Raw genomic sequence first — 16,182 nt, 5'->3', positions numbered from 1 at the left:
AAAGGTATAGAAATATGGCAGAAATGGTGGGAAGAAGACACAAAAGGAAGGGGGATATCATAAAATACAAAAATCTGTCAATATTAAAAAATAGAAGGAAAGGACTAGGCGGAAGGAAATTATAATGATAAGACTGAGAGTGGACACACAGGACTGAATGGCACCTTGTTTTTAATGGGGAAAAGGAATAGTGAATACTGTGAAAACTGTGGGGTTAAAGGAGAACTCCGGTCAATTTTAACATTGAGCTCATTTTTTTGTAAATTTGGAGTGCTGTCATTACAGAGAACAACGACAAAAATTGGTGTTGCCTACACTGTGTTATCCTCTTTTTAAAATTTGCACCCTGTTGACTTCAATGGGGCAATATTTAAACCTGCTTTTAGCCTCTTAACATCCTTGATGTGTCATTACAAGTGCACAGGTCATGTGAGTGATTCCTTTAGAGTGAACACGAGTGAATCTGACTGCAGTAGATGTGAAAGATATGAATAAAAATGATGTTTATTCAGCCAGCGCACATACCTGTATTTACATCCTGTTTTCGGTCGAAGTCCACAGTAGTCGATTGTCGAGTTCACGCGCATTGGTTTAGTACCTATGATCACGCGCGTGAACTCGACAATCGACTACTGTTGCCACTCAAATGTTCATGATGGATTACGAAGACTTATTTCTTTTGTCTGCAATCTGATATTGTTAATTTTGTTGTAGTCTCAATGAATAAGGCCCAGGTGAGCGACTGGCAGTTGGAGTGTGTGTTTGTGCTGTCTAACTTGGAATAACATTTTTATCTCTATCTGTGCAAGATGTAAATTTCTAGCAAGTACCTAAGACTAAAGCATCTAACTGTCCAGGGATGTAAACTCATCAGCAGTGAAACGGGTGACAAAGATGTGAACTTGGGTGTTCTGGGCACATGTTCCCCGGGGAAGAAAGATGTTTATCAGTTTTATATAATCAAGTGATAATATTATATAAAAACCTCACTAGAACTCGAGCTCAAAATACTAGAAACTGTTAGCATGACTGAAAGTTTGAAACATCTTTTAACATTGCCTTTTTTTTTAGCATGGCCTTGTTTCATAAATTGTTACCTGCAAATTTAAGTTTTAAGATTTGTAGGTAAAATTGAATCAACTGTCATTTAGTCAGTTATGGTAACTGATCATGATCAATTTTGTACCGTGCTTTATTGCATAGTGAATGTAAAGCTACAGATACTGGAGGAAATATATAGCTGCAAGCAACAATTAATGAGGTTCAAGCGTTTTAAGTCCATAAATTATCAATGATCAAGAATAGGCTAAAACACATACACAAAAGAAAGGGTAAAACAATACTATTTAATACACCCTAAGCATGCTCACACACATTGTTGTAGATACAGATGTTTGTAATAAAAGATGGTAACAAAATGTTTATTCCAAATCTCCTCTGTATAACATTTTCAGGGTTCACAATAATTGTGGCACAATTGTCAAAACTGAGAGCTCAGTACAAATGAAGTTATAAACTTTGACACAATGTGATTTTAAGTGTTACAATAGTGATTTTATGTCTAAATATGAAAAAAAAAGCAAAACTTGCGAAAAAGAGCTTTATTATTAAGGAGAATTACAATTATAATAGTTGGTTTGCACAGTAATCTCCACTAAAGCAAAGCAATTTTTCCATAGCAACTTCATTAAACAGGCTTAAACACACAAAAACATTATTCAAAAAAAGAAAATATCTTTTAATGGTCTATATAAGCATTACACATTTCTTTGCAAACTAATTATATAAAACTATATTACCAGTGCAACATCATTTAGAGAATCAAACAATGCTGGAAACTGATTTTTTTTATTTATTATTCTGCGGGTGTCTCGAGTGGACGACAGTAAAATTATAGCCTTAATATTTCAGTTGAAATGAGTGATCGTTTAGAATTTACTGTGAGTTTTCTAAACATCAGAAATCCACAAAACCTGGCATTGTTTTTTCAAAATGACCTGTTCTCCACATTTTTTAATTTTTTTAAAATTTATTTAACAGGGACCATACAGTCAAACATAGTAACAATACAAAGCCTGTAACTGATGCGCAGCATATAAAGTTTATAGCTAATACTAATTTTCAACTCTCTTGTCCCTGGTTGGGCATTTCTAAGTACATTATAAAACAGATACATACAAATAAATAACATTCCCATTTCTTCAAACACACACACACACACACACACACACACACACACACACACACACACTCACTCACTCACTCACTCACACAACCAGAACAAGACCATAGCATGCATGCATGTACAGCAGGGCTGCCTGGTTTGGTATGTCATTTCTGATTAGTTTAAAACAAGATTGCTTTGTAGTGTTTTAGAGATTTTCTTTACATGTTTAGCAAATTTAAGTTGAGGATCTAAGACCAATCCAAGATAATTAAATTCTGTAACATGTACACAGTTTTGTGAACTTTCTACTTACAATATGCACAAATTCTCTTGTATCTCGTAATCTTTGACGATTGTTGTTTTGATGTTACATTACTCACAATGGGCCATGCCAGATAACTATATATATAAAAAAAAGTTAATTCGATCAAAATTATTTTGATAACTTTTTGCCATGAGGGTCCCAAGATGATGCATGTCAAGTTTGAACTTTCGAGCAAATCGGACAAACAGCCACGAGGAGTTTGAAAAAGTTTCAAATAATTTCAAATATTTAATGAACAATTTGATTGACAACAGTGGTTCTTGAGGCAAAGTTGTTCAGAATGAGATTTGGCATCCCGTTGTGAGCGTGAATCACAGATCGAAATTCTTGCCATGAGGATCTAGATGTCATTCTAGATGTCATGAATCAGACAAACGGCGTCGAAAAAGATTTTTTTTCTGAAAATTAAAAATGGCAGAAATATCTGAGATATCTTTTTTTCATTGAGCCGAGAATTCCAATGATTTCACTAAATTGAGACCTACCATCTGGGCCAGGTTTCAAGTATCTAGAGGCCTTACGGTTTTGCTCTGCACAATCAGTTTTGCGGTGGAAGAATACAAATAAAAATCTTAATTACAACAGGGATTCCACATATTGTGCTTGAATGCCTAAAAATAAAGCTTTTCTGCAAAACCTTCCAATAAACAATTGTTTTGAAACTGCAGAGGTCTAACAGAATAACCCTGTAACATCACTTTTCAAAGTGCAACCACAACACACTTATACAGCAAGTGCTAGCAAAAGGTTCAGATCAAGTCCCAATGCATGGGCTGATGAAATGTATACTTAAATGCAATGAAATTCACACTGAATATAAAGATTTGCCTAAGGCAAAAAATGTAATAAAACACCTTCAATATCATCTGAAATGATCTCACATGCTTAAAATTCAGGAAAACAATGCATATAGTTGATCTGATGACCAAAGTGAGAGGGAAAAAAAGGGAGTGAGCATGACTGAGATCCCTAGTTCTTACTTTTCCTGTTTTCTGTGGCACAAAAAGAAACTGTAATCAACATCACAGAAAAATGTGACTGAGATCAAATCCTTGGGCATAATTCTTGCATACATATGCCAGGTTATTACTGCTTTGGACCATGCCTTCCTTTAGACAGCTCCATTGCTTCCTGCAATAATAAGACACAAGTTGTTAGCCATGAGAAGAACAATTTGTTTGCAATTTGTGACATTTTAAGCAAATCTTGATGTAGGCCAAAATATAAAAGATAAGAGTTGTAGTCTAAAACTACTTATAGGTTTGTGTGCTATATATTTTATGAATATTTTACATTTAACCTTAAATATAAATATACTGCATAATCAATCACATTTACGTTGTACTTTATGACTCAAAACTCATACACTTTTTTTGAGCATCTCTGTTGAAACTGGTGATGACCAAACTACAACAAGAAAAGTTCACTTTTGTGTAGTGTTGCTGTGGTATATAAATATATAATAATTGCACGAAATGTAATATATTATCAATAAAATGTTAATGTAATCATTTCTCAAAACAAAATCTTATTTTATTTTGTATAAGAAATGTATTACATCATAAACACTAGCAACTTGTAATAATGGATAAATAAATGAATGTTTACAATAATAATTTTCTGTCAACATAATCATGAGCACAAAATAATTTTTTTTTAATTAAAATGAAATTATTTTTTATGTCTTAATCTAATTAGAGAGTAACAACCCAAAAAATAAAAATAAATCTACGCAAAGCTGTAAAAAAACTTTGTGTCCCTTTCTCTGCACACCTTGTTATCAGACTGAGGAGCCAAATTTCACCTGAGCTTGTGGATATTGTTTTTCTCAACATGAACATGTGAAACAATACGAACACGATAACCATATGCCAACTCAAGTGTAGGCTGTATATAAATTCTGTACGATAAATGGCGCAGTCTACTAAGCTTAAATGCTTTGGATTTGTATATTTTTTGTTTACACAAATTGTTTAATGTTTTCAAACTCAAACCTCAAGATATAAAATAATAAAATTATATATAATGATATAATGAAAACTCTGTCATTTACTCACCCTCATGTTGTTCCAAACCTGTATGAAATTCTTTCTTCTGTTGAACTAAAAAGATATTTGGAAGAATGTTGGTAACCAGACAGTTGACGGTAGCCACTGACTTCCATAGTAGGACAAATAAAAAATACTGTGGAAGTCAATGGCTACCATTCAACTGTCTGGTTACCAACATTCTTCAAAATGTCTCATTAGTTCAGCAGAAAAAAAAGAAACTCATATAGGTTTGGAACAACATTGGGGTGGAGTAAATGATGACAGAATTTTAATTTTGGGGTGAACTAACCCTTTAAATAAACAAATAATCAAATATAAAAACGAAATTATGAGCCCAAATATTCAAAAAAATGTTTTTGAAAAATGCACATCCCCAGTAAATACAGAGGATTTATGAAAGGAATGATAGGAAAAGATGTGTATGGAGAAGAATCATGATAGAATATCCTATCATCCGTGAAACATGGTGGATGCAGTGTTATGGCATGGGCATTATTAAAGGGGGTTGGAGCTAAACTCTGCCTGAGAGCTCTCTAGGAGCTGGGTTGGCTACCCCATCTTAAATGGTTCATGTAATATTTTTTTGTTAAACCCCTTAAATAATAATAATAATAATAATAAACACAGGAATGTTTAAATCTAGTGCATTTAATATTCAAAAAATAAAATAAAAATGCATCAATGTTTGTTGTGCCTTAAAAAGAATACAATTGTTTTTTTATAGAAACTATTACAATATACAATTTGGTGAGTTCATAATGTAATAAATTTCCCACAATTTAAAAATCATTATTAATTTGAGCTCCAATAACTAAAAATTATTACATTACGAAACTATAATTATTACTTTACAAACCTCTTATTCAATTATGTGCCATTATCATTGTTGCTTTGTTATTACATTATGAGTTGCTACACAACACTTAAAGCACATTACTTTAGAAAACATGATCAGCAGCTTTTTCTGCTTTTCCTGCACTGTTAACAGCTTACCTTCATTGAGTGCATGTCCACTGTCGTTTCCGCCTGGGAAATCCAAAGAGGAATACAAAAGAAGATATAAACACAGAAAGCTCATTAATAAGCTATGTATCTTCCTACAGTATAGATGCTTCTACTGACAACAGATATTTTAGATATTTTAGCTACTTAAATTAACCGTGTTACAGAAAACACAATGTAACACAGTTACAGAAAACACTGCTTCCCTTTATATTTTATATGGGGATAAATATGGGGTGGCAATGTTTTTTTCTAAGGGTGTCAGTTGTCACTGTGCCACCCTGGTAGAGTTCTCTCTGAAGCAGCTTACCTGGGAGAAGACCTTTCGCTGTTCCATTAGCATAAACCTCTTTTGGTTCTGTTTTGAATACAAAAGAAGATATAAACACAGAAAGCTCATTAATAAGCTATGTATCTTCCTACAGTATAGATGCTTCTACTGACAACAGATATTTTAGATATTTTAGCTATTTAAATTAACAAGATTACAGAATACACAATGTAACAGAGTTACAGAAAACACTCCTTCCATTTATGTTTTATATGGGGATAAATCAGGGGTGGCAATGTTTTTTCTAAGGGTGTCAGTTGTCAATCTGTGCCACCCCGGTAGAGTCCTCTCTGAAGCAGCTTACCTGGGAGAAGACCTTTCGCTGTTCCATTAGCACAATCCTCTTTTGGTTCTCTATATAAAGTCCTCTCTTTTGAGAAAGCTATAGAGGATTACAAATAAAGATGATAAATACAGTTACTATCTACATGCATTGCTGTCAGAGGCAGAGATAAACAAGTGAAGTCTGGTCAGCACAAATAATTAATATAGATTTCAATGGACTATTTCAAGATTTTGGTCCTGTCAGTTGAAGAAAGTTTATCAGAGAAAATTATTAAAAAGATTGTGCACAGAATCTGTATTTATGTTGTAATACTCACTAATTCTTTTAGTCTTGAAAAGGTAAAAGCAGAGCGCTGCAACTAAAACTACTGCAGCTACAGCTCCAATCGCAATTCCAATAACCAGGGTAGTGCCTTCATTGCAGTCAATGCATTTTCCATCTGCAAAAAAATATATAAAAATAATAATAAATGGACAAAGTTACTGTATGTAAAGTCTAAATGCCTACTACATTTAGAAAAATCAATTCCATTGTTGATAGAGTTATGTTAAGGTGTCATAAAACACTAAACTACATTTTCTGAGATTTTATAAGGTTTTTGTGTAGCACATTAATGGATGTTAACATTTTTATCTGTAATTTTAATTGTAATAGAATCCTTATCTAGGCACTATTTTTGACTTTCGGGTTTAAAATGTTCATAGTGTCAATGTCATAGGTTGTGATATTTTCTCTCATTATGGTGTACTGATAATTATTCATGAGACATTTGTGCACTTATCCTATGAGAGACACATTTATGGATCACAAGTGTTTGTTTTCACTTTGTAAGTGTTTCTATGTGGCATAATTTCTCTTTCATAGACCCCGAGTCTCCATCCATTCTGAGTGTAACCCTCGGTAAACACTGCAGGTGTCATGATGGTCACAAACACAGAGATGTAACTCTTATTTCACTAAGCTGATTGGTAACTAAAAACTTACACATCATGCTTTCAAGTTGTTTCATGTAGGCACTTCCACCAGTGTTTCCTCGGAGGAAAGAGCCCTACTCTAATGATTAAATACTTTCACTTTACCTACCCCATTTGACAATAATTGGTTCTTTGAGAGTTTTGTGGGACACAAAACAGTCATATTCTGCTTTTTCATCCTCCTTGATGTCCACATGCTTCCTCAACTGGAAGGTTCCATCATTGTTTGGTCTGATTCCTGTGGATTCAATCTCAACAGCAGGCAGGGATGTGCGATATTTTCTTATGGTCAACATCACATCTTTGGGGTAGAAACCAGTGGCCATGCAGGTGAGTTTCAGCTTAGTTTTGTCACTGGTAGACTTTTTTGCAAACACGTGAACCTTTGGAGGAGCTGCGGACACAGATTATCAATCAGTTCTATCTCTATGACAGCTGCAGATAATCAACAAATACAAATACTCTACATTTACTCACAGCCCTTTCTGAGCTCCTCGTCTCCATATTCTCTGAATTTGTTGAGCCAGTCCACACACTCTTTCTCCAGGTAGCCCTTAGTGTACTGGTTCAGGATGGGCACATTATCCCATTTCCTCTTGGTTGGAAGAGCTGCAACAACTGGGGCAACCCACTGAGACTCCTTATCATCAAAAGACAAGAAGTTATCGCCATCATAACTGTACTCATCGATACCTTTGGAAAACTTAATTTCCTTTCCCACTTGATCAATTTCACAGCCATGTCTCCACTGAAGAACATGAACATCTGAAAGGGACAGAAAACAAAATGTTTTTCAGATAATAATAACAATATAACGTAATAATTATGGAGGTAAATATGTATCAGTATTTCTCACCTGAAGCAGTGTCGTTCATACGGTCCATCAGAATTTTGACATTCACATTAAACCACTGTTCTTTGCTCTTTCTTGACTGGGTGCCTTTTTCCCAGTAATCCTCCTGCATTTTCTCTTTCATCCAGTGCTGTGTGGGAATCTTTCTCTTTTCCTTGCTATTGTAATAGTCAATCTGTCTGTCATCTAGAAGACCCATAGCTGTGAATTCATGGATGCCTGGCATATCGACAGGTTTGGACAAGGCTGTGTAAATGTAGTACAGGGAGTGTTTGTCTGTAAACCAAATGAATAAAATAGACTGTATGAAACAAGTGTATGTGATCAAATTGGTTAGTGAAGGAGAGAACAGTTACAGAAAAAACTAAAACTAAATCTATTGTAATTAAAAAAAATAATAATAAAAAAAAAGACCTATAATTAGCTGAAGGCTATTTAATAAAAGTGTGTGCCTACTTGGATCTGAAATAGTTTAACTATTTTCAGGTTACTCTTTGGTATATCCAGATTGTATTATGTTGAAAAAGTAATCTGAGGCGGCTAATCCTGGTATCGGATCATATGAACAGTAATAACTAGGCCGCTGCCATGTTGATCGATGTCAAATTATGGAAAGTATTTTTTATTTTTTTATTTAAAATTGTAACAACAACATTTCAGTCTTTCCAGTTCACATTCGTTATAATATTAACAATACAATATGTTAAAGGTTGAAAAAAAAGGGAGAAAAACAACAAAAACAAAAAAACAATCAAGTTACCAATAAAGAAAAATACATTTTGTGACAGATTTGTATTCCATGACAAAAATAGTTCCAGTGACATATTATCCATTAAACATTTCTGAATGAATGTTCATTATTGATATGCATTTCTTGTTTGTAATTAATTTAAGAGACTTAAAATAAAAATCCACCTCTATCAAAAACAACTTAAATGATGGTGAAGAATTCTGGAATTTACATTTATGGATATTTACAAAATGTAAAGGTTTACTATAGTACATAGTTTCTTTTCTTTGTATTCAAAATAAGTGATAATGTTCTTCCCCTCAATGTTGATTTTGTGTTTTGTTTTACATAATATATAATTCTCAAGTTCTTTCCAAAATGCATTACTGTATGAACAACCATAAAACAACTGGGTTACATTTTCAAGTTCATTTTCACAAAAAGTACATTTGTTATCAATATCAAGAAATCTTGAAATGTACATCTTAGATGGGTATATGTTATGTAGTATTTTTAGATGTAATTCTCTAATTTTATCTGTGACAGTATTTAAAAGGAACAAGCCATGCCTTCTGCCAATTAATATTCATAAAAATAGCATTCCAAAAAAATTTCCCTCTAGGTATTATTTTTTTGGCATTGTAGAAACATTCTCTGATATGTTTATTAATACATGTTTTGCTTAGAATGTCAATACCGTTTATGTAAAGAATGTTAGGAGTAGTGCGTTGTACATTTTGCTCTACATAGCTTTTCATTAATTCTAATATTCCACTGGGAATAGAGTTAATTACTGAGCTAAATTCTTTAAATTTTACAGGGAAAGTTTTCTGTGAAAGAAAGTCTTCATAGCTAAGAAGTTGACCATTAGGGCTAAATAAGTCTTTTAAATAAATGCTATTTTCCTTAAAAAAACAAGGGAAGCAGGTGGAGGAGTTGACGAGAAGACGCCAGATTGCGTGGGTTGCCGCAATCATGAAGACATTTTTTAATTTTAATAAACCAATACAAAATATTGTCTTCTAAAATTCCCATAAAAATGGTTCTACCATGTGAGGGTGAGACTGTGGTTTTCTTGGACAAAGTTGTCATAGTCTGCTGTGCTCAAACATGTGTCCAAGTGTTGTGCAGTGATTGCTAAATCAACTGGTTTGTAAAAGTGTTTATTAAAAGTTGTACAAAGCAAGAGGTTGTGTATTGTATATTCTTTGATGACTTGTAGGATAGTTGATGAATTATGTTGATTTTGTGGTTCATGTTAGCAGACGATAAAGCCAGGCCACATTGCATGAATCAAATAAATTATATTTATTTTGTTTTCAATGAACAATTTGCTTTGATATTCTGTACATCTTTTTACATGCCTTTTTAAAATGTTTGTGAATCAAGGTTTTATATAACTGCTTAATAAATACATTAAGTGACTTCTCTGTTTCTGTACTGATTGCATCCACAAAGACTCTAAGCAGTGGCGGCGCCAGGGGGGAGCTAGGTGGTGCTGTAGCTCCCCCTATAATAGCCATAGCACCTGCCCAGCACCCCCAAGAAATGTCTGTAATTTATTATATTTATATTTTAATTTCATGTTTGAACAGTCTTTTTCATGTAGTTTCAAATAGGAATTAAATAATAATTAAAAAATCGCAAGCGGACGCGCGCGGGTGGGCTGGGGCGGGGGCGGGGGCGGGCGCGGTCGCCGTGAGCGCTGAGCGAGCAGGAACGAGTAACGTTAGTGAGTTGTCGTCAAAAAAGATGGATAAAGCAAAAAAGCTGTCGGGGACTAAAAATAGAAAAAGAAAGAGGGAAAAGGAGATGGCATGTCAATTGTTGCGACAGCAGCTACTGTAAATAAGTGGATGGTGAAAGGCAACAGGTAGGATTTAAAGTGTGACGTCCAGGCATAGACTACTGGCTATCGGGACTACCGGGAGATTCCCTGTGGGCCGACGTGCTTTTTGGTCCGATACAGCTCATACTTTTTTTTTTGTCTTAACGGCCCATAAAACTCGTACATCGGCGGCCCATTCGTTTTGTTTTGCTTAATTGTGTAAAGTGCCGGTGTAATGCATTGATCAAAAAAAGTCAGCGTTGGTTTTTTTCTGACACCCCATGAAACACGTAGATCAGCGGCCCATTGGTTCTTTTCTTGATTGACACTGGGCTGGCCCAATCACATCTTAAATATGAAGTATAGAAACATATACTCTTTCAAGTATAGAAATTAGTACAAAACTAATAATGAAAGTTTCTTTTATTTTTCAGTGCATTTGTTTTTACAATATATGGCTATTATAGGCTACTATCATGGGATTAATATTATAACTATTATTATGTAGTAGTGTAATGTAGACTGACACACTAACTAAAAGAGGTTTGAATTTTTCTTTGTTTAATTTGCACACTGCATATGGGTTGGGGCTTTTAATTTAACTCTCAAAGTGCACCAGATTGATGATGGCCAACATTGTTGCTGCATACCCCTCTGACACTGGGGAGTTGCGCCCCTGTCTATAGCCCTTTCATTATATATAGGCTACAGTATGCTTATAGTCGTGGAACGAGTAGCCTATAGTTAATGCGGGCGTGTATAAAGGGTGGTCCGATGCGACCTTCATAATGAAACGCCCCAAAATTAAAAACACCTTCTCTTAAGTGTTGAGCATCCCCATAGCACCTGCAACAGAAAATCTCTGGAGCCGCCACTGACTCTAAGGAACGTTACACATAACTGGAATGGGCAAAGATACACCAATCTATTTTGAAGGGATTTATAGCTCTTAAACTCCTGCAAAGTGTACGCACTCAATCCAAAAACAAGGTTAACGATGTCCAGATTTGTGAGCGGTGGTAACGTTAGTGCGTCTGGATCTGTAATCCAGTCTTGGGCAGCTAAATCATATGGATCAACGTTGTTTATCGTGGACATTTTGTCCAAATAACGTTTTTTGGCAGTGGCATTTAGTTTCTCCCGATAGGGTCCCTTCTCTTTTTCTTTCAATTTCTTCCGTTCTTCCTCAATTTTACCTCGTTTTAGCCAAACACACCCAACTATTAGGGGAGCGCGGGGCACAACCTAACGCGGGGTTAGTTGTAACACGCTTGTTTTAAATACTTCCGCACATGCTTGGATGACGAAACTTTGTGTATTTACCAGTTGCCATATCAACACTAAATAGAAAAAAAAATCCGCTAAAATTAATTATTTTTTGGAAGATATCCATAGACATTTATTAAACCATAGCAAAAGTACATTTCTTACTTAAGTTAATTTTTCATCTCTATTTTTTGTGTTTATTTAAAATAAGACAAATCTGATATTATTTTAATCTCCAAGATGTTATTTAACAGTTGAGATAGTTATTTAATGCTTCGCTAACTAGCAGAAGACACTAGCCGGGTTTAAATCCCAGTTGTGCAGGCGGGGGCATGTTGTAACACTGCGTTACAATGTGCCCCTATTAGAAATATGCTATTATATTCTATACTTTTATTAATTTTATTGAGAAAACGTGAGAAAAAAAGTGAATAAAGACTGAGAGTCAATGTTCAGAAATTACTCATTATTTATTTGTTTTGAACTATGTTGTATAGCTGTGTTTTCATGTGTTCGTATAGTCAAAACTCAAAAATGAGATTAGATCTTATATTAGATCAGATAACATTTTAAGCTGTCATATGGTCATGTATGTTACAATGTGCCCCACACATGTTACAATGTACCCCACCTATGGGGCATGTTGTCACATTTCACTTCCATTCTTTCGGGGTATATCAAGAAAAAAGTATATACTGTATTGATAAAACAAAAACACATAATTGTACTAGACATGTGGGAAATGAATGTGGGAAAAAAATAAATACTCTGAACCATAAGTAGATTTACACAAACTGAGAAAGACAAAAAGCGTTACTTTGTGCCCCGCTCTCCCCTACATGTCATAGCAACGAGCGGCGAAAAGCTAAACAGAGACCGCGTGGCTGCAAGCATGGTACCCACGTCCCATAATGCAACACTGCGTGACGTACCTTCACATGCCTATATATTTAATTATATAGACCTTATGTAGCCCCGCCCCTTTTCAGCGCTGCGCTCGTTGTCTTTTGACTTCCGGTTTTATTTTCACAGCGATTCTGCGTATTTATGAATAAGCGGCTCGTTTTAAAATCTTCCCGGTCTACTGACATTTGTTAAGACATCTGGTTTAAACATTACAATCCTCATGATAACTTTCGTTAACTTTTGTTAACTTTATATTAAGTAAATCCACTTCAAAAGCTAATTACTCCTGGACAGCAATGCCATAGAAATATACAGAGCGACTGGAAAAACGGAAGTTCAAAGACAATATTCTAAAGATGGCGGCGCCCTCGTTTCTCTGGTGCATAAGGTCTATAGGCTAAGTATTGATACACTTTTAAATTCCATGTACTATGTAACATAAATTCGTAATCAAATTTCAAGACCGTATGCGTAAAATGTTACTTTCACTTTCTCCAACAAACGCAGCAAAATAATAATCATTTAACGTTACCCGTTTGAACTGAAGACAAAGTCCCACAAAGAAAGAAAAAGCAAAGCAGAGTAAAACTCTTTGTCACGACACCCGTTTCCATGATTTATAATCTTCTGATTAGGCTATCTAAGAAGTCCACTAATGTTTACTGTGTCGGTCTGAACTCAAGATCACGACTGTAATCATCTGATCTGGGTGCACAAAATAGCGGTGATGGGGATTTGAACGGAATGAATGGAAACCTCTGGCCTTTAGCGCCGATTCTCCTTCTTCTTCTCTTGATTAATGGCGGATTGCAAACAACTTTTAGGTGCATACCGCCACCTACTGTACAGGAGTGTGTAACATCATGCTATTTGTTTAAAGGGATAGTTCACCCAAAAATGAAAATTCTGTCATCATTTACTCTCCCTCAAGTTGTTCCAAGCCTGTATGATCTCCTTTCTTCTGCTAAACACAAAAGAAGATATTTTAAAGAAGGTTGGTAATTAAACAGTTGCTGGTCCCCATTGACATCCATAGTATTTTTTTTTTCCTATATGGAAGTCAATGGGGTCCATCAGTCGTTTGGTTACCGACTTTCTTCAAAATATCTTCTTTTGTGTTCAGCAGAAGAAAGAAAGTCATACAGGCTTGGAACAACTTGAGGGAGAGTAAATGATGACAGAATTTTCATTTTTGGGTGAACTATCCCTTTAAGTGTTCTCATATTCTACCCATCAACCCTGTGTCTTTAAGAAATTTAAAAAGTGCAGTTCTGGTGATTCTTATCCCTTATCCCTCTCCTTCTGTTCCCAGTATCCCCATCAGATTCCACTTCCACCCTACTTCCTGAATCCCATCAACACCTGTCTTTCCTCCTCATATAGGCTAATATACAGTGCAATGAGAGTGCAGATAAACTAGCAAAAGATGCATTACAGCAGGAAATAACCGTTCCAATTCCACTTGGAAAAGGAGAAGGAAAAGCAGTGATTAGAAAGAAAGGTATAGAAATATGGCAGAAATGGTGGGAAGAAGACACAAAAGGAAGGGGATATCATAAAATACAAAAATCTGTCAATATAAAAAAATATAAGGAAAGGACTAGGCGGAAGGAAATTATAATGATAAGACTGAGAGTGGACACACAGGACTGAATGGCACCTTGTTTTTAATGGGGAAAAGGAATAGTGAATACTGTGAAAACTGTGGGGTTAAAGGAGAACTCTGGTCAATTTTAACATTGAGCTCATTTTTTTGTAAATTTGGAGTGCTGTCATTACAGAGAACAACGACAAAAATTGGTGTTGCCTACACTGTGTTATCCTCTTTTTAAAATTTGCACCCTGTTGACTTCAATGGGGCAAGTTTTAAACCTGCTTTTAGCCTCTTAACATCCTTGATGTGTCATTACAAGTGCACAGGTCATGTGAGTGATTCCTTCAGAGTGAACGCGGGTTAATCTGACTGCAGTAGATGTGAAAGATATGAATAAAAATGATGTTTATTCAGCCAGCGCACATACCTGTATTTACATCCTGTTTTCGGTCGAAGTCCACAGTAGTCGATTGTCGAGTTCACGCGCATTGGTTTAGTACCTATGATCACGCGCGTGAACTCGACAATCGACTACTGTTGCCACTCAAATGTTCATGATGGATTACGAAGACTTATTTCTTTTGTCTGCAATCTGATATTGTTAATTTTGTTGTAGTCTCAATGAATAAGGCCCAGGTGAGCCACTGGCAGTTGGAGTGTGTGTTTGTGCTGTCTAACTTGGAATAACATTTTTATCTCTATCTGTGCAAGATGCAAATTTCTAGCAAGTGCCTAAGACTAAAGCATCTAACTGTCCAGGGATGTAAACTCATCAGCAGTGAAACGGGTGACAAAGATGTGAACTTGGGTGTTCTGGGCACATGTTCCCCGGGGAAGAAAGATGTTTATCAGTTTTATATAATCAAGTGATAATATATTATAGAAACCTCACTTGAACAAGCTGAGAACTCGAGCTCAAAATACTAGAAACTGTTAGCATGACTGAAAGTTTGAAACATCTTTTAACATTGCGTTTTTTTTTTAGCATGGCCTTGTTTCATAAATTGTTACCTGCAAATTTAAGTTTTAAGATTTGTAGGTAAAATTGAATCAACTGTCATTTAGTCAGTTATGGTAACTGATCATGATCAATTTTGTACCGTGCTTTATTGCATAGTGAATGTAAAGCTACAGATACTGGAGGAAATATATAGCTGCAAGCAACAATTCATGAGGTTCAAGCGTTTTAAGTCCATAAATTATCAATGATCAAGAATAGACTAAAACACATTCACAAAAGAAAGGCTAAAACAATACTGCTTAATACACCCTAAGCATGCTCACACACATTGTTGTAGATACAGATGTTTGTAATAAAAGATGGTAACAAAATGTTTATTCCAAATCTCCTCTGTATAACATTTTCAGGGTTCACAATAATTGTGGCACAATTGTCAAAACTGAGAGCTCAGTACAAATGAAGTGATAAACTTTGACACAATGTGATTTTAAGTGTTACAATAGTGATTTTATGTCTAAATATGAAAAAAAAAGCAAAACTTGCGAAAAAGAGCTTTATTATTAAGGAGAATTACAATTATAATAGTTGGTTTGCACAGTAATCTCCACTAAAGCAAAGCAATTTTTCCATAGCAACTTCATTAAACAGGCTTAAACACACAAAAACATTATTTAAAAAAGAAAATATCTTTTAATGGTCTATATAAGCATTACACATTTCTTTGCAAACTAATTATATAAAACTATATTACCAGTGCAACATCATTTAGAGAATCAAACAATGCTGGAAACTGATTTTTTTTATTTATTATTCTGCGGGTGTCTCGAGTGGACGACAGTAACATTATAGCCTTAATATTTCAGTTGAAATGAGTGATCGTTTAGAATTTACTGTGAGTTTGAGCTTCA

At 35.0% G+C, this 16,182-nt stretch overlaps 1 protein-coding gene and 1 long non-coding RNA gene across 2 annotated transcripts in view; one reads left to right on the top strand and one right to left on the bottom strand.

Moving 5' to 3' along the window:
* LOC307153405 overlaps nt 1-16,182 on the top strand; it is a 169,809-nt gene that overhangs the window by 109,481 nt on the left and 44,146 nt on the right. The window lies entirely within an intron of this gene.
* Nucleotides 1,328-16,182, bottom strand: part of LOC307153471 (H-2 class I histocompatibility antigen, Q10 alpha chain-like) — a 28,190-nt gene continuing 13,335 nt past the window's right edge. The window contains exons 2-10 of the mRNA XM_079862929.1: nt 13,252-13,358; nt 7,993-8,265; nt 7,614-7,901; nt 7,246-7,530; nt 6,479-6,601; nt 6,181-6,258; nt 5,856-5,903; nt 5,537-5,569; nt 1,328-3,623 (exon numbers count right to left, since the gene is read on the bottom strand). Coding sequence (XP_079719055.1) covers nt 3,604-3,623; nt 5,537-5,569; nt 5,856-5,903; nt 6,181-6,258; nt 6,479-6,601; nt 7,246-7,530; nt 7,614-7,901; nt 7,993-8,265; nt 13,252-13,333 — 1,230 coding nt within the window. The 5' untranslated portion in view covers nt 13,334-13,358 and the 3' untranslated portion in view covers nt 1,328-3,603. The remainder of the gene's footprint in view (nt 3,624-5,536; nt 5,570-5,855; nt 5,904-6,180; nt 6,259-6,478; nt 6,602-7,245; nt 7,531-7,613; nt 7,902-7,992; nt 8,266-13,251; nt 13,359-16,182) is intronic.

The sequence above is a fragment of the Squalius cephalus genome, assembly GCF_949319135.1.
Source record: "Squalius cephalus genome assembly, chromosome: 25".
Lineage (NCBI taxonomy): Eukaryota > Metazoa > Chordata > Actinopteri > Cypriniformes > Leuciscidae > Squalius > Squalius cephalus.
Note: the sequence above shows the minus strand (reverse complement) of the source record. Positions and strands in the feature narration are given on the sequence as shown.